Raw genomic sequence first — 22,624 nt, 5'->3', positions numbered from 1 at the left:
CTTTTAGTTCCAAAAGCAAAGCAAATATTAATGTGTTCATGTAATGCTTTTCTCTTAGAGTCTGTTTTGTTCCTTGGAATGAAACATATGACTTGTGAAATTCAAGCCATCCCCTACTTACAAGGACAATTTCATTTATTAATGACATAATTAAGAAGAAATGGCTAACTAAACAAACGATTAGCTTATTAGTCTGAGGAATAAACAAAGAGTAAGTAGGTTATTCATCCACTTGCTAAGTGTTCTTAGCCTGACCTTGACATACTTTTCACTTATTGAGAATGCTTCCTAGGTTTTCTAGGGGATTTTTTTGTGCCTCATCAGGTGATGAAAGCCAACACAGCTATGTATTTTCTTTAGGAGAAACAGCAGGTAAGCTGCTACTTTCAGTCCTACAGCCTGACCTTAAGGAAGGTGCTTAACCTCCTTGCCCCGAAGTTTCCCGTCTCTGTAAAGTAAGGATGTTACCAGTTGTAATCGACATAATGGCATTATGACCGAGAGACCTGTTATAGTTTTAAGAGAAGATGCTTTATATTACTGCAGTTCGCCTCCCACATACAGAACGCTGGAAAATATTTCGGTTTTATTTAAAAGCCTTCAGATGTGTTTGGGAAGATGACTACGTTCTTTGTGATTATTAAGAGAATCTGAGCCCAAAGGCAACCTCATCTGAATGAGGCCAGCTACTTACAAGAGATCAACAAAAAAATTCTTAATGAAGTTTTTTTTTTTTTTTTTTTTTTGCTAGCTACATTCTACTTTTATAGGGACACAAAATGAATACTTTTTGATACAGGCAAGGCCTCTGGCTGCCACAGTCTAGCCCTGAGCTCACTGGGACTGGCTTGTCAACAGCTGAGCAGTTGAGATGCTCAGCTAGAAGATGCAGACAGAAGAGAACTGAGTGAAAATGGTGCTTGGGACCAGGAGGAAGATCATTCACTGGAAACAACAGCTGAAGAGGGTGGCCAGCTCCTGGGGGAAGCTGCCCAGAGGCCTAAAGTTCGGGGGGGGGGGGGGGGGGGGGGCGCGCTGTAGGGGGCGGGGGAGGGGCCCAGGCGGTGGCCTTCCTGGGCTGGGCTCCTACTGAGTGGTACTGAGCATCAGGGAGTAACTGAGAAGTAATCACTCCAGACGCAGGGAATGGAAGTGAGCCGGCCAGCGCGAGGAGGGTGCTCGAGTAACCCGAGCCAAGGACAGAGATGTCCGAATGGGGCATCTCAGTGTAACAATATGCAACTGCCACTTCCGAGTTACACCCGGACACTGTTAGCAAACAGAACTCAGTGGCTCAGGCTGTCTTGATCTAAAGCCCATCACTTCACTAGGCTGTCTGAAGCCCGGTTTTAGTGAAACGTGTTTTTATATCATGAACCTGTGTCTGCAAAATGAAAAGATGCATTCCTAACTACTCGGCCATACCTGTTGCATATAAGATGATTTTAAAGCCGCTACCTGCTCTGAAGGACCCCGCAGGGACCCCCCGCGTTCCTTAACACCGCATCCCTCTGCACACCCCCCACATGTGGACCTGTCTCAGCGCGCTCAGGGCGCCAGACTCACCCTGGGGTTCGCGGATCCTCCTGCCCACCGCCGACCTCCGGAGCACGCTCCTGCCGGAGGTGAACAGGCTGGCCAGCTCGTCCAGGGGGCTGCCCAGAGGTCTGGAGTTCGGGGGGCTGTAGGGGGCCGGGGAGGGGGCGCCGGTGGTGGTGGCCTTCCTGGGCTCCCCTCGGGCCGTCTTCCCGGGGGAATACGGGGTTTTGGGGAGGGGGCTGCAGGGCGCGCCCGCCGGGGCCGAGGTGGGCTTCGGGGGGACCCTGGGGGGCTCCGCGGGGGCCGCGAAGGGGAAGTGCGCGGGCGGCCGCAGGGTGGCGGGGGGCGCGGGCGGGGGCGTCGGGGGCGGGGAGGCTCCGTGCGGCCCGGCGAGCGCGGGGGCGCCCGGGGACGCGGGCCGGTCGCCGTCCCCCTTGGGGGTTTTGGGGTGCTGGGGCGACAGGGGGCTGGAGCCGTCGGGCTGCACGGGGTACTTGAGGTTGGTCTCCAGCACCGGCAGCTTCTTCACCTCCAGGGGCGTCAAGGGCGACTCGTCGGACGCGGGGGAGCAGGTGGCCGGCGTGGGGGGGAACACGAGCAGCGGGGGCCGGTGCGCCAGCAGATTGGGGAAGGGCGCAGGGATGCCGCTGGCGTCCTCGGGGGCCGCGGGGGGCGACGCGGACGCCGACCCGGCGCCCGGCCCCCGGCCGCCCGCGTCCCCGGGGGGCGCCCAGTACTTCATCTCCTCGTACACCGCCTCCGCCGGCTCGGGGCTGCCGGCGCGGCCCAGCATCTCGATGTAGACGGGCTCGGGCTCCGGGGGCGCGGGGGGCGCGGGGGGCGCGGGGGGCGCGGGGACCCCTGGCAGGCGCTGCGGGCCGCCCGCCCTGCGCCGCGCGCCGCCCGGCCCCGCCGCCCCCGGCCGGGCGCCCGAGATCTCCTCCGAGGAGCCGCTGAGCTTCGTGTGGGGGCTTCGCTTGGGCTTCCGAGGGGGCACCTTCTTCATGCTGTAGTCGTCGCTGTGCGGCCGGGGCCGGGTGAGAGCTGGGCCAGGGACAGAGGGGGACCGGAGCGTCAGCGCGACTCAGGCCCCGACCCGCGCCGGCCTGCCCCCTCCAGGGGCCCCGTCCCCCCATCCCCGGGGTCCGGGTCTGCCCACACTCCCCAGGACTGCCCAGGAGAAAACCAGTTTTGGCCTTGGAGCTGGAGGACAACCACCACCCGTCACGGAGGAGGTAAACTGGCCATAAGGAGGCCCAGGATGCCAGGGATGCAGGGCCTGGGATGGGCGGGGAGGGCACCTGCATCTCCCCTGGAGCCTGCTCACACCTGGGTTCTAAGGGCCTGACACGTGAGGACTGAGGACTCGCTGCGATCCTCCGGACTTCTAGGAGGCTGGAGAATGGCAAGTCAGAGGCTTGGAGCCCCCTGCGTGTTTCCTATCAGGAAGTCCCCTGAAGGCTGGGTTGCTTAAATAACCTAGGGCTTCCCTGGTGAGCCAGTGGTAAAGAATCCACCTGCAGTGCAAGAGACACAGGAGACACGGGCTCCATCCCTGGGCTGGGGAGAAGCCCTGGAGGAGGAAATGGCAACCCACTCCAGTGTTCTTGCCTGGGAAATTCCAAGGACAGAGGAGCCTGGCGGGCTACGGCCCATGAGGTCGCAAAAAGTCAGATATGACTGAAGCGACTGAGCAGGCGCCCAGGCAAAATGAACACAACACACCAAGGAAAACAACTGCACGCACGGAGATTATCTTTCTGTAAAGAACTTTGTGAAAATGATGCCAAGACTGAGTTTTACAATTAACTAACACACTTAAATCCTAGCAAACAATAGGGAGATCAAGAGCGTTGTATTTCACTAAGAACTTAAGCGGGAACTGAACTTGGAAAGAAGGATTGTATTTAGAAAAACAAATGAGCATGCTATTGTGTACGCCACTCAGTCCTGTCCGACTCTTTGCAACCCCATGGACTATAGCCCTCCAGGCCCCTCTGTCCATGGAATTATCCTGGCAAGATACTGGAGTGGATTCCCATTTCCTTCTCCAGAGGATCTTCCTGAACCAGGGATCGAACCTGGGTCTCCTGCATTGCAGGCAGACGCTTTACCATCTGAGCTACTAGGGAAGCCCATGAGCATACTATTAGAACTGATTTTGAAAGAGGCAGAAAAGCATTTACATATGACTCAAAACATTTATTAAAGTTAAAAATTCTAAAAGTTCTTCCCCTAATATTTTTACTATAAATTATAGTAGATTTTATTGAATACAATTTCTCTGGAAACTGAGATGCTAATTTTCGAAAATTACATACAGTTTTGCTAAAATATCAAAACTTCTCAAAAATCTTGAACTGTTTTACCAATTTGGTATTGTGCTAATCTGTAGGAAGTCTTGATCTAAATAAGCACATCTAATTTTGCTGAGTTCCTGAGTTATTTAAGGCAGGCAGCCAGGCTTTTCTGTCATTATGACTGCACATATGAGAGTCTCCACCTCACATTTGGGGCAACAACTCCACTTTTAGGGTTAAAATGAAAGGCTTTGGAGTTAGACAGACTTGCATTCAAACTGCAGCAGGACCAGTATTCCACGCTGTCATTCATTTAGTTGTGTGTTTAACCAGTATTTATTAAGACACATCAGTGAGTACACAGAAAACGTTCCCTGCCTTCCTCTGCCCTCTTAGCTGACTCAGAGAATTAAAAAAAAAAAGAAAGTTAATTCTATAGCAATTAGCACATGATATATATTATGAGGTGGGACAATACAGGCCATAAGAAGGGATCACAGAATTGTGCGTGTGTGTGTCGCTTGCGGTTGTGGCATTCAGGGAAATTATAATTCTAAAACTCCTCTTGGTCACCTCCCTGTAAGCTTCAGTAAGTGAAAGTCGCTCAGTTGTGTCCGACTCTTTGCGATCCCGTGGCCTATACAGTCCATGGAATTGTCCAGGCCAGAAGAATGGAGTGGGGAACCTTTCCCTTCTCCAGGGGATCTCCCCAACCCAGGGATCAAACCCAGGTCTGTTGCATTGCAGGTGGATTCTTTACCAGCTGAGCCACAAGGGAAGCCAAGAATACTGGAGTGGGCAGCCTACCCCTTCTCCAGCGGATCTTCCCGACCCAGGGATTGAACCGGGTTCTCCTGCATTGCAGGCGGAGAGCTCTCAGGGAAGCGTCAGTATAGTCATGCATAAAATGGTGATATCAGTAATTATCTCAGGGAAATAAAATGGTGTCTGCAAAGGGCTTAGTTCAGATGCTGGCTCTCTGTAAACGTGAAACAAATGGGAGACGTCCAGACGAGGATGGAAAAGAACAAAGTTAATTTTCTAAGTCAGTGGACATCTTTGGAGGCCAATATTATACAGGGTTCACCAAAGCAGCCCACTTTTAAGAGCAGAAAATACCCCCGAATGCACAATTCTGTAATTAATGCGCATTATCCCGAAGGCTTTCAATGCGCTAAGGCAAAGCAACTCATAAGCTTCTCCCAGAAAGTTAATGAACCAAACAAAATTTTAGCATTAGTATTATAGAGTTGTTCTGAAGATCTGAATAATTTAAAGGATGTGTGGCAGACTGCATTTTCCAAAACTGCCTTCAACAATATTCTCAGTCCCTGCTGCTCTTCCAGAGCCTGGAAGCTAGAAGGACCTCCGTGCCGGCCCCATGAATAAAACATGGCGAAAGGAACGCCGCGTCCGCTGAGGCTGGCCAGGCGGCAGGGCACTGCTGCTCCTCGCCTCTCGGGACCCATGTCTCAGCGGCCCTGATCTCTGCGGGAGAAGTCTGCGGACGCTGAAGCAGCCATGCAGTGGGGAGGCCAGACAGAGGTGGGAGATGACAGAGCGCCATCAGTCCCAGGCCTCAGCTGCCCACGTTTCCCCAGCCCAGACTCCAGAGGCTCAAGGAACTCAGCCTGTGGACTGTCCCGGCCCCGCCATTGTCTAAGCACAGCTGGGAGACAGCTGGCAGGAGAGGGGCTTAGGTGATGCCAGCCAACTACAGGAGTGGGGAGAGAGACAGACAGACAGAGAGACAGACAGAGAGACAGACACAGAGAGAGACAGACAGACAGAAAGACAGGGAGAGACAGACAGACAGAGAGAAAGACAGAGAGAGACAGAGACAGAGACAGACAGACAGACACAGAGAGAGAGACAGACAGAGAGACAGACAGACAGAGACACGCAGAGACAGAGACACAGACAGACACAGAGAGAGACAGACAGAGAGAAAGACAGAGAGACAGAGAGAAAGACAGAGAGACAGACAGACAGAGAGAGACAGAGACACAGAGAGAGAGACAGATAAGAGACACACAGACAGACACAGAGAGAGAGAAACAGACAGACAGAGAGAAAGAGAGACAGACAGACAGAGAGACAGAGAGAGACAGAGACAGACAGACAGACACACAGAGAGACAGAGAGAAAGACAGAGAGAGAGACAGAGACAGACAGACACAGAGAGAGACAGACAGACATACAGAGAGAAAGACAGAGAGACAGACAGAGAGAGAGGCAGAGACAGACAGACACAGAGAGAGACAGACAGACAGAGAGAAAGACAGAGAGAGAGACAGAGACAGACAGACAGAGAGAGAGACAGAGAGAGACAGAGACAGACGGACAGACACAGAGAGCGAGACAGACAGACAGAGAGAAAGACAGAGACAGACAGACAGACACAGAGAAAGACAGACAGAGAAAGACAGAGACAGACAGAGACAGAGACACAGAGAGAGAGACAGACAGAGACAGAGAGAGAGAGACAGACAGAGAAAGACAGAGAGACAGACAGAGACAGAGACACAGAGAGAGAGACAGACAGAGAGACAGACAGAGACAGACAGACAGACAGAGAGAGACAGACAGACAGACAGAGACACACACACACAGAGGGAGGGAGGAGAATGGTAGTCTCTGTCATTTTAAGGCACTAAGTTTGCAGAGGTTTGTGACATAGCAGCAGACAGCTAAAGAGATGCTGGAGCCTGGAATGCAGTGCTACTATTCACAAGAAACCCAGACTTTGAAAGCCTGGCAGGAGCCTTGGGAAACGGGAGAAATCTTGACGGTACTGTTAGCAGAAGTGTGACCTTCAAGAAAGCTCCTGGTGAGCTTTAAAGGAGAGTGAGAAATATGCTGGACTCAGGAGGAAACATAATCGTTTTTATCGCTTTGTGGACAGCTTAGCAGCCCTGTCACCCGCAGTAACGTGGACACTAGACAACACGTCTCTGATAGATCTCGTGCAGTGTGAAGAAGTGGACTCCTGCCTACTTCTACTTTCCTGCGGGAAACAGGAAAATAAAGCGGAAGGCTGAAGAAAGAACCACCTATTAACTTTAAAGGAGCCTGGGATTTCTGAGTTTGAAAATAAAATGATTTCTCACTGGGCCATCCAGGTAGCAGATAACTCTGAAGTTAAGGAATGCCTTGTAAGCAGAGATTAAATTCGGGGCATTTTCAGGAAAATATGATCTGAAGATGAACTCAAAACCATGAACCACTTTATGAAGGCCCAAGAAAAATTTGAGGTGGTGTTTCATGCATCCTTGCAAAGAAACAAAACCACAAGACAGTCTAAGAATATTAGAACCATATATATATAAGATATATAACCATATAATATATGAACCACAGTCTAAGAATATTAAGGGTATTGCCCTACAAAAATCTTTCAGGGGGAAAAAAAAAGGTAGAGAGGAGGTTATCTTAAAAAGATTTGTAAATGTGGCTTTTACTAAAGGAGTAGAATTTGATTCACAGGAAACTCACAAAGCTTTTAAGGGAATCGTATCAGCATGCAATGAAAAAGGGAGAGTTAGTACAAGATAAAGAGGTTCTGGTGCCTCAGAGTTCTATGAGCAAGAATCAGGCTGAGGAAACGACCACTGCCAAACAGGAGTAGCCTCTTGTAGACTGGGAAATAATATCCAAAGGTAAGCCAAGATTCCAGCGCATAGATCAAATGGCCATGGAAAATACTTTCTAGGCACCAGGACTAAATCCGAACCAAGGCACAAGCAGCATGCTAGTTGTGAGGAGAACAGGTAGTCTGTCTTCAGTAGTTAAGGACAGTCCTAGAGAAGCTGCCCACCTAAGGAGTCTGATCTGAGCAGCTGGGATACCTGGACCAGATTTACATGGTCTGGGATCTGGAACTTGGACTTGAGCTTGATAGTGGGATGAGGTTTTGGGGAGTTCAGGGGAGAGGTGAGTGCATCTTTGAAGCCGGAACTCCACTACTTTGGCCACCTGATGCGAAGAACTGACTTATTTGAAAAGACCCTGATGCTGGGAAAGATTGAAGGCAGGAGGAGAAGGGGACGACAGAGGATGAGATGGTTGGATGGCATCACCGACTCAACGGACATGAGTTTTAAGTAGTCTCCGGGAGTTGGTGATGGACAGGGAGGCCTGGCGTGCTGCGGATCATGGGGTTGCAAAGAGTTGGACATGACTGAGCAATTGAACTGAACTGAGTGCATCTTCCCTGGAGGAGGAAATAGCAACCCACTCCAAGATGCTTGCCTGGAGGATTCCATGGATAGAGTTGCTGGGTGGGCTACCGTCCATGGGATTGCAGAGTTGGACATGACTGAGCATGCACCCAGACATGAGTGCATCTTGCACGTGGGAGCGATGTCAACTGTTTCCTCCACAGTCAGAGGCAGTCTGTATTTCCCCAAACTTGGCCACCGTCGAGTTCCCAGTCCCATCAAGAGGTAGAATCTGTTTGGCCTGTGTGTGTGCTCAGTCGTGTCCAACTCTTGTGACGCCATGGACTGTAGCCCACCAGGTCCTCTGTCCATAGGATTTTCCAGGTGAGAATACTGGAGTGGGTTGCCATCTCCTCTTCCAGGGGATCTTCCTGGCCTAGGGATTGAACCCGAGTCTCCTGCAAGTCTGCTATATTGCAGGTGGATTCTTTACCTCGTAGCCACCGGGGAAGCCCCAGAATCTACTTCATCTTTCCTAAAACCAGATGTGCCTTTGGGACTGCCTGGTGGATGGAAGGGTGGGAGGGATGCTGTGCAGCTTCCAAGGCAGGGTCATCAAAGGGAATATGCTGACCACCGGGCATTCTGTTTCCTGGACCACGTGCCGTGGACACGCCGACTGTCCGCGGAAGAAGCCCAGCCACCCTGCGGCTGTCACCTGCACAGGCCAGGTGGAGAGACCCCCTAGACACAGAGACGGCCAAGCAGGCCCAGCCCTTAGACATTCGGGGCCCGGAGGTGCGAGTGGCCGGCTTTCAGGTGGTTGCAGCTCCCACCTGTGGCTTCGTGGAGGACCCTGAGTGACAGCCACCCATGGAGATGAGCGCAGACCCTGAGACAGTAATAAAATGACCAGGCTCAGATGCCGATGCTGAGAGCTGCCTGAGAAAACCTGTCCTGTGCCGCTTCATCACCCGGTGATCGCCGTGTTGGGGAGAATGTCAGCTCGCTGGGTTTAGAAGCTCAGCTCCTCGGGAAAAGCTCTCCGCTGGGAGCTTCTCAGCAAAGAAAAAGTGACGTCACCGCCCGTTCTTCCCTTCCTGGTCTCTGCTTGCAAAGAACAATCCTAGACTTCTAAAAACCGTACTTTCAAATACTTGGCTCTCGCTTGTTAATAGTTTGCAAACACATGTTAAAATTTACTGGCTCATAAAATTGTTTCCAGCTTTTCAGGCACAAAGATAGTGAGAGAGAAAAAAAGTCCTGGCCAGACGACCGTATTTACTGGATGAAAACCTCTAGGAAAGGCCCATGTTAAGAACAGGACTGGGCATAAAGGAATCCACTTCAAGGTGACCTAACTACTGGCTTCTCTACGATTTTTGACCTTCACTCTCCGATCGCATCTCTTTTCAGTCTACAGCCTTCTGAGTTCTTTAGCAGCTTTCTTTCATAAAAGAAAAGATCTTGAACTTGATTTGTGGTCTTGTTCTAATGAGTGGTGTTCACACAACATTTCAAGCAATGATCAAATTTCTTTTCTATCTTTTGCAGCAGACAGATAATGGTGTGATACAGTACTAGGTGCAGAAAACTCAGTATTTCCCTTGTGGTAAAAACATGAATTTGAAATTAGTGCTAATTTATTCTAGTACCACCACTAAAAGCCTTTGGGTACTATGGGTAAATTAGCATAGACTCTCTGAGTTAAGGGCTTCCCTGGTGGCTCAGATGGTAAAGAATCTGCCTGCAATGCAGGATACTTGGGTTCGATCCTTGGGTTGGGAAGATCACCTGGAGGAGGGCATGGCAACCCACTCCAGTATTCTTGCCTGGAGAATTCCATGGACAGTGCTGGAGAGCTACAGCCCGTGGGGTCGCAAAGAGTTGGACACGACTGAGTGACTCACACTCTCACTCCCTCTGAGTTAAAGTCCCCTCACGGCTCAGCACATAAAGACTCTGCCTGCAATGCAGGGACACAGGAGTTGCAGGTTCGATCCCTGGGTTGGGAAGATCCCCTGGAAGAGGGCATGGCAACCCACTCCATATTCTTGCCTGGAGAATCCCATGGACAGAGGATCCTGGCGGGATACAGTCCAAATGGTCACAAAAAGTCGGACATGACTGAACGACTAGACACAGCCATGCATGTCACAACACTACAGTCCCCAGCGTCTTTTCTCCAAAGAGTTGTATGTGTTCAGTTGAGCTAAAGTGTTTAGAAGGTCCATGAAAAATGTTTTGAATGTGCAAAAATAAAAAACAGTATTTTTCTCTTTAAACAAATAAAAAGTTAAAAAACAAATCAGTGCTGTCTATAATGCTATATACAGTGACAAGGATGATCCTGGAGATTGTCCTACTGAGGAAGTAAGTCAGAGAAAGACAAATATTATATGATAACACTTATATATGGAATCTGAAAAGAAAGGGGTAGAAATGAACTCATGTATAACGTGGAAATAGATTTACAGAGCTACAGCAGACAACAAACGCATGATTACCAAGGAGGTAAGGAGGGGCAGGGATAAACTGGGAGACTGGAATTGACATACACACTACTGTATATAAAGAGATAACTAATAAAGATCTACCGTATAGTGCAGGGAACTCTACTCAATACTCTGTAATGACCTATCATGGGAGAAGAATCTAAAAAAGAGTGGCCATGTGGATATGTATAATTGATTCACTTGCCTGTACCCCTGAAACTAACACAGCACTGTAAATCTACTATATTCCAGTTAATAAAAAAATCAGTGCTGTCTGGTCAACTTTTTGTGATGATAAGAAACTTCCCACCAGCAGCTCTTGAGTCCTTGGCACTGATGACTGAGAAACTGGGCTTTTAGACTTTACTTACTTTTAATTATTTTAAAGTTAAATAGCCACTAGTGGGGAGTGGGCACTTTCTGGACACCTTCGGCTCCTGTGATGATGGCGTAAAGAGGACCAGGGCCGCTGCTGACGGATGGGGTGCTCGACGCTGCGGATCGGAGCGAGTGAGCCTGAGTCCCACAGTGACAAATGCCAGCCAGCACACCTGCGCTACCCAATCAGTCAGGTTAATTTTCCTATCTTTAAAGACCCTCTTAAAACACACTGCTGAACGCAGGGGTTCACCTGGGGCCTCAGGAGACATGGTGATGGCTGTCAAGCCCTCGGGATTAAAGAAGAAGCACCTATGTGGATCGTGAAAAAGCAGCAGATTTATTGACCAGCCCTGCCACACGCCTCTACAAATGTGAGTTCCCCTGGGGTGGGCCTCAGTGGGGAGACACCAAAAGCATCTCCGAGCCACCTGTGAGCTGAGATTATGTTCCAAGAACCTATAATTTATATATAAAAGTCTTGCAAATCTAGTGATATCACAGCATGTTTTTTAAACAGGTAGCATTTAGCAGCTTTCTGATTCTCCATGTAGAAGGGATCTCAGTTTTACACCTGGGGTCTTTCTTGCTTTCCCTTCATTAATCTTTTTTTCGCCTCCCCCCCCCCACCATCATTTGCTTTTATGTATATTTTTATCTCCTGTGGTTCTTGACTAACATCTTTAAATTGACATTTGTTTTTTGCTGCACATAGGAGACACTCTTAACTGTAGCCTCAACATTTTGTCTCCTTTCCCAATTGTGTGACAGGTTGGCACCTGACTTCTCCAAAATCTCAATTCCAGGGCAGATAGATCTACCTTCTCAGGGGGCATATTTACGACTTGCAGAGACTGGAAGACCCTTCTAGTTTGTCTTGTATGCTGGGAAGAAGAGGAGAAGGGCTTGTTTCTTTGGAAGGCCTTCTCTTCTATTTATGTTCACATCTAAATCCACCTGAAGGCTCTCCTCCAGACGGTTTCTCTCATGTTTTTGCTATGTCCCTTATTATCATGATGCTGAAAACACACATTTGTCCTCTTCTCCCCAAAGTAATGAAATTCTCCTTCATCTCCATCTAAGCATTACTGTAACATGACTCATACATGACAACAGCAATTTAAAAAAAAATTCTCCTGAAGATCTATTCTTTCTGAAGTAACGGATGAAGAGCATCTTTGACGATTACTAGGGTCAAGTCCTTGCTGCAAAAGAGCTCACAGACCAGATCTCTGGTCCATGGTCTGCCCACCTCCTTGGTGTCAAAGGTGAACTTACAGCTTTGCTGAGCTTTTGCATTTTTGGCTCATTTATTTACCAAAGAATTTGTGTTCCCTCCTCTGTTCTTGTAATATTTTCCAATGAAACCTATGCAGCCATCTCATCTAGAACCTCACCTGGCATCACCGCCTCTTCCTCTTTTTCCCTCTGCAGCCGTGGTCTTCTAAAATACTCTGTGTATTTATCTGTCTCGTGTTTCCCATCTGTCTCCCCCACGAGAGTGCAGGCCCCGGGAGGGAAGGTATCTTTGTTTCATATATTGTGCATCCTCCTGTCCTAGAAGAGGGCCTTACATTCCAAGGGTGATAGCTAAAATTTGTGAAGTTGTTAAAACATTCTGCAAAGGACTGCCTCTGTGTTTCATAATTCTGAAAATTAGTAATTAGGCAATAATACCACACAAACTAACCTACGATAAATTCACTTGAGAATAAACTGTGGTTTTGCCTAAATATGTCCAGACCACCAACGCAGAAACTTTTGTTGTCTGGTCTCCAAAATTTCACTCACTGAGTTCCGCTGAGTCATGTTCATCCCCTGCATGAATTGGTTCACTTACTGTGTGCAGATAAAGCAGGCTTAGTTGTTAATTAGGTTGTGATAACAGGGAAGGCCGGATGAATCTTTGAATCTCTTCAGCTTTCTAATTCACAAAAGTTTACATGGACTAGCGACTGACTTTCTGAACTGTTCTGTTTGAGGCTCCTCATTGGATGTGGAAGTCGGGATAGGAGTGAAGGAAAGTGATATATAAGTAGCTTTTCCCTAAGAGGCTTAGAGATTTGAATTAATATTCTTTATCTTTAATGATTAAGGGGCCCCTGGCAAGCCAAGGATAGATTTAATTCTATTAAAAATATACGAGGGCGGCAGTGCTGCATGGGGCACCCAAAGGCCAGAAGTCAGCATCCATACCCCAGCAGGGCAGCCCCCTCCTTCCCCAGGGCTGACCTTCATTCGCCGAGTCCCTGGCGGCAGCCCACAGGCAGGCGCTCACAGCCTCGTAGGAGGCGCTCAGCCGCGTGGCGGGGTCCCTCTTTGGCTTGGGCGGAGGCTGTTTCCGTGGTGACGGGAGGCCGCTGCCGTCATCCAGGCTGAACACGGAGTGCAGAGAGGGAGGCCTGGAGGACGGACCAGCCAGGGACGGGGCCAGGCCGTCCACTGCCGCGGGGGCTGGGGCGGAGCTACAGTGGAGGCGCCTGGGCCCACTCGTGTCTTCAGCTCTGGGGGAGAGAATGAACACAGAGAGCCCCAGCGGAGGGCCCAGGGGCATCACTCAGATGGTAGCAGCGAACCGGCTCAAGCACACGTCATCCCGGCTCCTGGGTAAATCAGCCCTCCCGCAAGGCTGGAGGATGCAGGCGGCGCTCCGGTACCCAGGGCCTCTAGAGGCAGCCACTCCATCCTTCCAGGCCCCTTCCTGACAGATAAGCACGTGCGAGCCTCATCATGATTACTTGACGAAAAACATCTCACCCAAACCCAAGACGTCTCAAGGAGCGCCACAATTGCTATCAGGCATTCGCTGAGTCAATTTTTCACACTCCGATTATTAAGCAAATCAAAAAACCAGAATTTCAATCTGAATGATAATTTCTGGGAAATCCATCTTAATAGAGAGTTACTGATGCATCAGTTGCTGGGAGTTCATCACTGTTCATCCTTGCAAAAGAGTATATAGTTAAAATGATCAAAGATTTTCATTTTCCCAGTCTATCTCGCTCTCTCTTTCCCTTGCCATTTAAATTCCATCAGCAATTATTTAATTATGTGCAGAATTGTTATTTTTCTTCTGTGGCTCCATCTGGTTGCCCAATGCCAAGTGAACTGCTGGTATTCAATAAATAAATAGACGAATACTTATTCACTTAATTTTATATCGGGCAAATGAATACATGATGAAATTGAGAAATTGGGGTGGCTGTTTAGCTCCAGCAGAGAAAATAATAAATATTATTCTGGAAGTCATATAAAATTAATAGTTATCTGGTTAAAAAAAAAATTTCCTTCTGGCTTCACATGTCAATGTAATCGTGTGCGAGGGAGATGCCAATGCATTCGTTCCACAAGGAGTCTCAGAGCATTTGTTTTTATAATTATATCTTTGTGTGGATGAGAACCAACAGGGCTGGGATCCACTGCCAGGCAGATCAGACGCCCATGTAGGAAATGAAGGCGCTGAAGATGAGAGTGGGGCACTCGGAGGATAATTTGTTTTCCCTGTAATGTTTAATTACAGTTTTCCGTACAAAGGGACTTTTTTCAGCATTTAATCACTGAGATATTTGAAGCTAATTAGTGAGAGACACACCACCATTTCCACTTTAATAAAAAATCATTTGACATTGCAGTCAAGGCCGGGGGCTGGGCGGGGGGGCGGTCATCTGCAGTGAGGAGCAACTAGATACTGCTGTGTTCCTATGGAAAAGTGTCTCCCTGAGCATTGGGAAGGTCGTGCATACACTGCTATATTCAAAGCAGAGAGCATGTAGAGCATGTGGAACTTTGCTCATTGTCACGGGGCAGCCTGGATGGGAGGGGTTTGGGGGAGAATGGATACATGTGTATGTGTGGCTGAGTCCCTTCACTGCTGTTTGCCTGAAACTACCATACACTGATAATTGGCTATACCCCAAATACAAAATAAAAAGTTAAAAGTCTGGGGGGGAAAAAAAAAATCTTCCTGACAGCAAATTAGGATGGAAAGGACCAAGGAGGATTATCGGTCACGAGTGTCTTCATTTGTGACAGAGAGGCAAGAGAGGTGAAGTGGAGAAGGACCTGGATTTCTTCACTTGTCTGTTTCAAACTCAGCATCCACCGTGAACCCTAAAAGCTTTCCTTACTGGCAATGAAGATGAGAGCGCTTCCTAAGGGAAATATACTACAGGCCACCACTGATTGAGTTCACTGCTCTCCTGTTTTTAGAGCGGTGTCTCCATTTTGGGGGCCAAATCTTCAGATTCTGTGAGTCAGCCTTATTTATATAGATGACACTTGCGTAAAGATGTCGAGATCCCAGCTATACCTTTTTGCTAAGATGGAAACATTAGAGGACTTAAAACATGGTCCATGAGGGACTTCCCTGGGGGCCCAGTAGTGAAGAATTCATCTGCCAATGCAGGGGACACGGGTTCGACCCCTGGTCCCAGATCATCCCTCGTGCCGTGGGACAACTTGGCCTGGGCTCCACAACTACTGAGCCGGAGCCCTGGAGCCTGTGCTCCGTACAAGAGAACCACCGCGAAGAGAAGCCCACTCACTGCACCTCGGGGGTGCCCTCGCTACCCGCTGGCCGAAACCAGAGCAAGCCAGTGCGGCAACAATGACCCAGCACGGCTGGTAAATGACGAAATTAAAAATTTAAAAAAAGCTTGGTGCTTGAGGTGGCAAATGATGTGGGCGTTCGTGCAGCAGTTATTTCACGCGACCTGAATGAGCACACAGAGCATCCACTTTGTAGAAGGGAAGCCCAGGCAGTGTATCCTTGCAGACAGCAGGAGGTCTCACTTTACACCGCGGGCATGCATATACGAGTGTTCCTCTCCCTATGGACACGTGTGATTGAACGTTACATTAAGAGCTATCAGCGCTCGGACTGCCTCGGGGTCCGGTGCTTAAGACTTCCAAGGCCACAGGGTGTGGGTCTGATCCCTGGTGAGGGAGCTAAAATACCACGGGCTTCGTGGCCAAAACACCAAAACATGAAACAGAAGCAATATTGCAACAAACTCAATGAAGACTCTAAAAACGGTCCATTAAAAAAAATATTTTAAAAAGAAAAGCACCACGGGCATTTTCTTGCTCCCCCCCGTCCCCCCGCCGGATGAACCACGTGGGTGACAGAAGGGGCCACCGCCCGCCGTTACCTTTTGGGGCCTTCCTCCTGCTTGCCCCTGGCCTCCAGCTTCTCTTTGTGGAAAGCGGCGTTCATCTCGTTCCGGAGCCGGTCATTCTCGCGGGCGATGTCCGAGGCGTTCTGAACGACCAGGGCGTCATAGGTCTTCAGCCCCAGGTCCTCCGTGACCTGCAGGAAGCCGTTGATGGACGTGACCTCCTGCTGCCGGACGCTCCTTTTCTGATGCACGTGCTGGCGGGCTAGAAACCCTCTGACCACTTGAGTGAAAGAACACAACCGTGGGTCAGAAACCCAGACGTCCACCAACCAGTCAGACACATCATGTCTAAAGAAGAAGTGTTAGTCGTACAGTCGTGTCCGACTCTGTGAGACCCCATGGACTGCAGCCCGCCAGGCTCCTCTGTCCATGGGATTCTCCGAGCGAGAAAACTGGAGTGGGGTTGCCATTTCCTCCTCCAGGGGATCTTCCTGACCCCGGGATGCAACCCAGGTCTCCCACATTGCCGGCAGAATCTTTACCGACTGGAGCCGCCAGGGAAGACATCATGTCTGAACAGCTCTAAAATAAAATATTCTTCACCCAGTCTAGGACTTTACTAAAACATTCTAATGTTGTCTTAAGAAAGATACCCACACTTTTAGGAATGACAGCAAAGGAGGTAAAAACCCTTACCCTGACTGAGTAGGTAATATCCTAATAAAGATCCCTCCTTCTGTGGAAGCACAGTCTGGACATTGATGGAAGGAAGTCCAAACCCCAGAGAATTCTGGGTGTGTCTCCAATGCACCAATTACACTGTATCAGATTATAACAGAAACATCTGAGGCCCCTAGAACGCCATGCCCATACTGTTCACAGGACTGGGATTTAACTCCTAGAAAAACCAGCTCTGCATTTAAGGCTCTGGGAAGAGATTGTGTAGAAATATGGGGCATCCTTCTGCTTTCTGGGGAAGCAGGGCTAGAAAAACACGCAAGAATCGGGGGAAAACAGGTGGGTGAATACACTTTGAAATCACTGATATGTCAGCAACAAATGTAAGACTTGCAAAGAAAAATCATGCCCGCTGTTCAAAGGCACTGGCAGACTCCAGGCACCCCATCCCGTCTTTCAAGGCCCAAAATCAATGATCACTGATGTACCCATCCCTTCATTCTGTGGGCTTTCCAGGTGGCACTAGAGGTAAAGAATCTTCCTCCCCATACAGGAGATGCAAGAGACACGGGTTCAATCCCTGGGTTGGGAAGTTTCCCGGGAGAAGGGAATGGCAACCCACTCCAGTATTCTTGCCTGGGAAATCCAATGGGCGGAGGACCCAGGCGGGCTAGAGTCCATGGGGTTGCAAAGAATTTGACACGACTTAGCAACTCAACAACAACAACAACAAATCTTCATTTTGTCCCCAAAGAAACAGAAGCTTACTGAGGTTAAGAAAATTCCTCCAAGTAGACACAGCCCACCAACAGGAGAGCCAGGTTCGGATCTCTGCTCTTACAAGGCCAAACTCCATCGTGCAGCCCCGGAGGCAGGCTCTGTAGTTCTCCAGATCGGATCACAACAGGGAAGGTGTAGGGAAGTGTGTTTGGGATCAATACGAGGAAAAAATTTCAAACAATGAGCAAAGCTGGCAAATGGATCAGGCATATCGTGGGAAGGAGGGTCAGTTCCCCGTCCCCGGGCAAGTTCAAGAAACAGGATGGGCCCTGCTCAGGGAGGCTCTGACAGGTGTGGGGGGTGGGGGGGGGGTTCCAATTAGATGCCCAGATGCATCTCTTCCCAGTCTGAGCTTCTAAGAGTAGAAGGAGTTGTTTGCATTATAGGAAGAGCTATAATTGTAGGAAAATTAACGTGGGTATGTGCTCAGTCGCTCGGTCATGTCTAACTCTTTGCAGTCCCCATGGACTGCAACCCACCAGGCTCCTCTGTCCACTGGGACTCTCCAGGCAAGAATACCGGAGTGGGTTGCCATTCCCTTCTCCAAATGTGGTATAAAGACACTTTATTCTCCTCTGTAGGGAGGAGATTATCCTGTAAAACATTAAGTGTTTTAAAATATTTCCTGGCTATGGGAGGATAAATGTGTGGGTATCTACATATGTTAGGATATTTACTTAGATGTCTTGACTCTATTCAAATTGTTAATCAGCTATACCACAACACAAAATGTTTTTGGTTAATAAAAATAAACAAAAAATATTTTTAAAGGGTGGGAAGGTGAACATAACTTTCTACGATTGTGGCTTCGGAGGTAAAAAATACACAGACGTCTTTTAAAATGCTCAAGGCCTTTTTTTTTTCAGATGGCTATACTAAATGTTCAGTTTACTTTGGAATGCGGTTATATTAACTGTAGAAACAGTCATGCTGAACTAATCTAAAAGAGAAAGGGATTAAATAGTGAAAGGTACAGTCAGATTTCGGGAGTATAAAATGCAGAATAAAATGCAGAAATATTAACCATGTGACAGGCAGAGGGAGAGAGAGAAGCAGAAAGCGTCAAACTGGCCAGTTGACGTGCTCGTTTGAAAAAGAGAGGCCGTGACTTTCGGAAGCCGAAGGGGAGGGTACATTCAAGATGTTTAATCCTTCAGAATAAAGAGACGATTAGCGTGGACAAGCCAGACTTCTGACCTCTGACTACAGAAGGACAATTCATTGGATTTGTATTCACCTGGGAATCCACTGTTTACTGTTCAGACTCTGTTTTCCCACACTTCGCACTAGTGATCTTAAAAACTTTTTTAAAATTGTTATAGGAATTGCTAAAATGTGGCATCTTTATGACGAGACAACTAATGAACTAAATCTGCCACAAATAGGTAATTGATTCTGTCTCTTTCTGACAATTCCCTGCAGGGTAAAATGAAGGTATATAGTCAGAGGAAAACTTCTGTTGGGAATCATCTACAATTGAAATGATTAAACTTCAGACTGAAAGTTACAGCTTTCTTCCACCTAATATTTATAAGGAAAAACTGAGAACTCTTGAAAAACTGGCAATGACTCCAGATGCTATAACTTCTGAGTGAATTTCACATGTGCAAAAAGGACTGAAGCTACAGTTCCAAGAGATGTAAAAATAAAAATCAATAATTAAATACTTTGCATTGAAGAGCCTGTAAATTAAAAAAAAAATGCTTTTACAGCCATTATTTCATTTATGCAATAGAAAATTATGCTTTTTATCTTGATGCCATTTTTAAAAACCCATTCTCGACTTTCATCATTAGACATGAAGAAAGAACTACGGTTCTGCTCATTTCTTGTTTCAGGTCTGCAGGGCTCAGCGACTTAACATTGGTAACCAACCCGAGGAGGCACTTCTAGCAGCACCCCTGCTGGAGGGCAGAGCGCACAGTCCTCTAATCACACTTTCCAGGAGACAGTGCACGTGAGTTGCGCAGTCGTATCTGACCTTTTGAGAGTCAGATATGACTGTAGCCTGCCAGGATCCTCTGCCCGTGGGATTTTCCAGGCAAGAATGCTGGGATGGGTTGCCATTTCCTGTTCTAGGGGATCTTCCCAACCCAGCGATCAAATCCAGGTCTCCTGCAGACTCTATCATCTGCGCTACCAGGGAAGCCCGGAGAGTGATGTGTGTAACGAGAGGCTGACTCCACAGCCCAGGGGTTACTGCGCTCAGTCCCACCTTCAACCCCAGGCTGCATATACGCATTCAGATTCAGGGGGTCTGGGGTGGGCGGGGCCTGAGAGTCTGCATTTCTCACCAACTCCCGGGGGGATGCCAGGTCTGACCACACAAACAGGAAGTGCAAAGGTGGTGGTCAAGAGCAGGCCTGTGAGCCCAGCCTTTCCCTACACTGTGTATGTAAACTCTACATGCCCTTAGTCACTCAGTCGTGACCGACTCTTTACAACCCCATAAACTGTGGCCCACCAAGTTCCTCTGTCCATGGGATTCTCCAGGCAAGAATACTGGAGTGGGTTGCCACTCCCTCCTTCAGGGGATCTTCCCGACCCAGGAACCAAATCCACGACTCCTGCACTGCAGGCAGATTCTTTAACGTCTGAGCCCCCGGGAAAGTCCACGAAAGAGGCCAGACCAGCCTGACCCAGACAGAAGCAAGGAGTGCACACAGCTGGGAGTTGGCCCCTCCCTCAGCGGAGGCTCCTCCCACCGCCCCGATCTCCAGGCTGGTCCAAGTGACCTCAGGGGACCAGGCAGAGAGCCTGCCACGTGGTCTGGGGTTCCGAGGACTGGCTGCCAGAGGCTGACTGCAGGAGTAGCCCAGGAATCTGAATGCAGAGCTGCACCCAAGTGTCGCAAGGGGCTTTTTCCCCACTGCAGGTTCGGAGGCACACTCTTCTTGTCCTGTGCTTCTTGGGGGATCAACAAACTGGATATTTTCAAGCTATGCATGTGTGCGTGATCAGTCACTTCAGTCGTGTCTGACTCTTTCTGACCCTATGGACTGTAGCCCGCCAGGCTCCTCTGTCCACGGGATTTTCCAGGCAAGAATATTGCCATTTCCTCCTCCTGGGGATCTTCCCAAACCCAGGGATCAAACCCTCATCTCCTGTGTCTCCTGCATTACAGGCTTACCCACTGAGCCACCAGGGAAGCCCATTTTCAAGGTGAGGGATATATCCATTAAAAGATACGTATATCCCCTCTTCCAGATTATGGCTTAGGTGACAATGAGGTACAGAACTGCAGATGGAATGACCATCAAGTAAAGCATAAGCCACGTCTGCACACTCTGATCTAGAGACAGGTCGACGGCCAACTTAGCTGACAGTGTTTTCTGAACTCCAGAAACCTATTTATTTGCCCGAAGGTGGTGCCATGGGATGGGTAGAGGTAGGGCCATGGCAGGGTCCTCTCTAACGTAGGTCCCCCGAAGATTTAAACGTGGGGGTTCACTCGATGGTTTGTATTGCACAGTTCAGCAAAGTTCAGAACTGTGACTGAACTGTGACTGTCAAGTGTGTGACTGTTACCTTTTTGGCAGGTGATAATTTTTCCCTGCAGCTGGCGGCACAGATCGTTCAGTTGGCTGGCGTGCCAGTATTTCAGGAACACTTTGCGAACTCCAATCTAAAACGCAAACAGCAGGGAGACATTTAGCAGCAGGAAGATGCCAAAATAACAATGGGAAAATAATCAGGCAAGAGATTTTTTTTTTTTTTTTTTCAGAAAAGGATTAGCAGGAGCAAAGCTAACAAAAGTAATTCCAGTACCTCTTCTATTTTTTTTTAAACATTTTTCCATTTAATCAAAATCTCAAAGCTTTTTTTGCCCTAATAAGTGTGTTCACTGCATGTAAACAGTGTCACTAATGTTTGCAAATACCCATTCACTCAAGTTGGGGTGGCTGTACGATGCAGTCGAAAGAAAAACACTGGTCTTGACTCTTTATTGGAAGATATAACCATTCCCATGAGTGAATTCCCAAATTCCAGAGCCAAACTCTTATCTTTCCTCTTCTCACAGTAAGGAGAACAAGTCTGTGGAAAGGGAAAAAAATGAACAAACAAAATACCGGAAACAAAACCTACTTAAAGCTGACACATGGAACTGCTTCATGTCAATGATTTTTTCCTACTACTCCATATATTATTATAAACCAAATTACGCAACTGCAACCACAGAACTGCAGCACAAAAGTAAAGCATCTCCACGCAGTCTCTGAGCAAATAACCTTCTCGAGGCCCGCCTGAACAGTAGCTGTACCATGAACATCCTTATCTAGGGTTTTAAAAGGGGAATTTGGGCATGTTAATGAATCAGCTCCTACTAAAAGTTCTGGTGGTATGCAAGTTGGTCCAAATGTTCCGCTTTTGATGAAGACAGCTGCCAAAGAAAGTTCTTGAAAACACATAACAATAAGCCGCAGCCGTGCATTTTCACGATAATTTTCCGGTGTGTTGTGCTTATTTTCTAAGAATTCACAGGACTGGGGTAGGTGTGAGGACTGTCCTTCACAATGGAAACGCTCACAGTCTCTTCGGGGAAGCAGAAGCGAATCACTGCAGAAAAGCCTGGGAAATACTAAGATGAAGGGGCTGTGGACACTCAGAGGTGACGTCCTGTTAGATAAGAAGAGAATACAGCTCGGACAGACCTTGTGATATTGTTCACGGCCATCTCCTTAGCACTGGTGACAACCACCATGGGACACGCGTGCCCAAGCACGGGCTGTGGGCACTGACACGCTGACCCTTGCAGCCTGAGGCCAACATCACAGGGACACGAGGCTGGCACGCGTCTAAATACCATTAGGTACCAGAGAGGCTGACAGGTCAGACTGGCCATCAGACTGCGGAGCCCGAGGTGACGTATGAAGCTTTTCACATGGAAACTGAGTTGATTCCAGACATACTTTGTCACTTTCCAGAGATCAAACCAGTCAATCCCAAAGGAAATCAACCCGGAATATTCATTGGAAGGACTGATGCTGAAACTGAAGCTCCAATACTTTGGCCACCTGATGCAAAGAGCCGACTCATTGGAAAAGACCTTGCTGCTGAGAAAGATTGAGGGCAGGGGGAGAAGGGGATGACAGAGGGTGAGATGGTTGAATGGCATCACTGACTTCATGGACATGAGTTTGAATAAGCTCTGGAGTTGGTGATGGACAGGGAAGCCT

General features: G+C 48.5%; 1 protein-coding gene and 1 non-coding gene across 2 annotated transcripts in view; both read right to left on the bottom strand.

Annotated features, from left to right (window-relative positions):
• The window catches only part of MYO16 (myosin XVI), a 372,035-nt gene that overhangs the window by 52,796 nt on the left and 296,615 nt on the right, over positions 1–22,624 (bottom strand). Inside the window, exons 28-31 of the mRNA XM_065901993.1 lie at positions 20,976–21,072; positions 16,023–16,269; positions 13,105–13,376; positions 1,567–2,583 (exon numbers count right to left, since the gene is read on the bottom strand). Coding sequence (XP_065758065.1) covers positions 1,567–2,583; positions 13,105–13,376; positions 16,023–16,269; positions 20,976–21,072 — 1,633 coding nt within the window. The remainder of the gene's footprint in view (positions 1–1,566; positions 2,584–13,104; positions 13,377–16,022; positions 16,270–20,975; positions 21,073–22,624) is intronic.
• TRNAC-GCA (transfer RNA cysteine (anticodon GCA)) lies at positions 3,600–3,671 on the bottom strand. Its single transcript has one exon. It is a non-coding gene; the product is annotated as a tRNA-Cys (tRNA).

This window comes from Muntiacus reevesi, chromosome 11 (assembly GCF_963930625.1).
Source record: "Muntiacus reevesi chromosome 11, mMunRee1.1, whole genome shotgun sequence".
In the NCBI taxonomy this organism is placed as follows: domain Eukaryota; kingdom Metazoa; phylum Chordata; class Mammalia; order Artiodactyla; family Cervidae; genus Muntiacus; species Muntiacus reevesi.
Note: the sequence above shows the minus strand (reverse complement) of the source record. Positions and strands in the feature narration are given on the sequence as shown.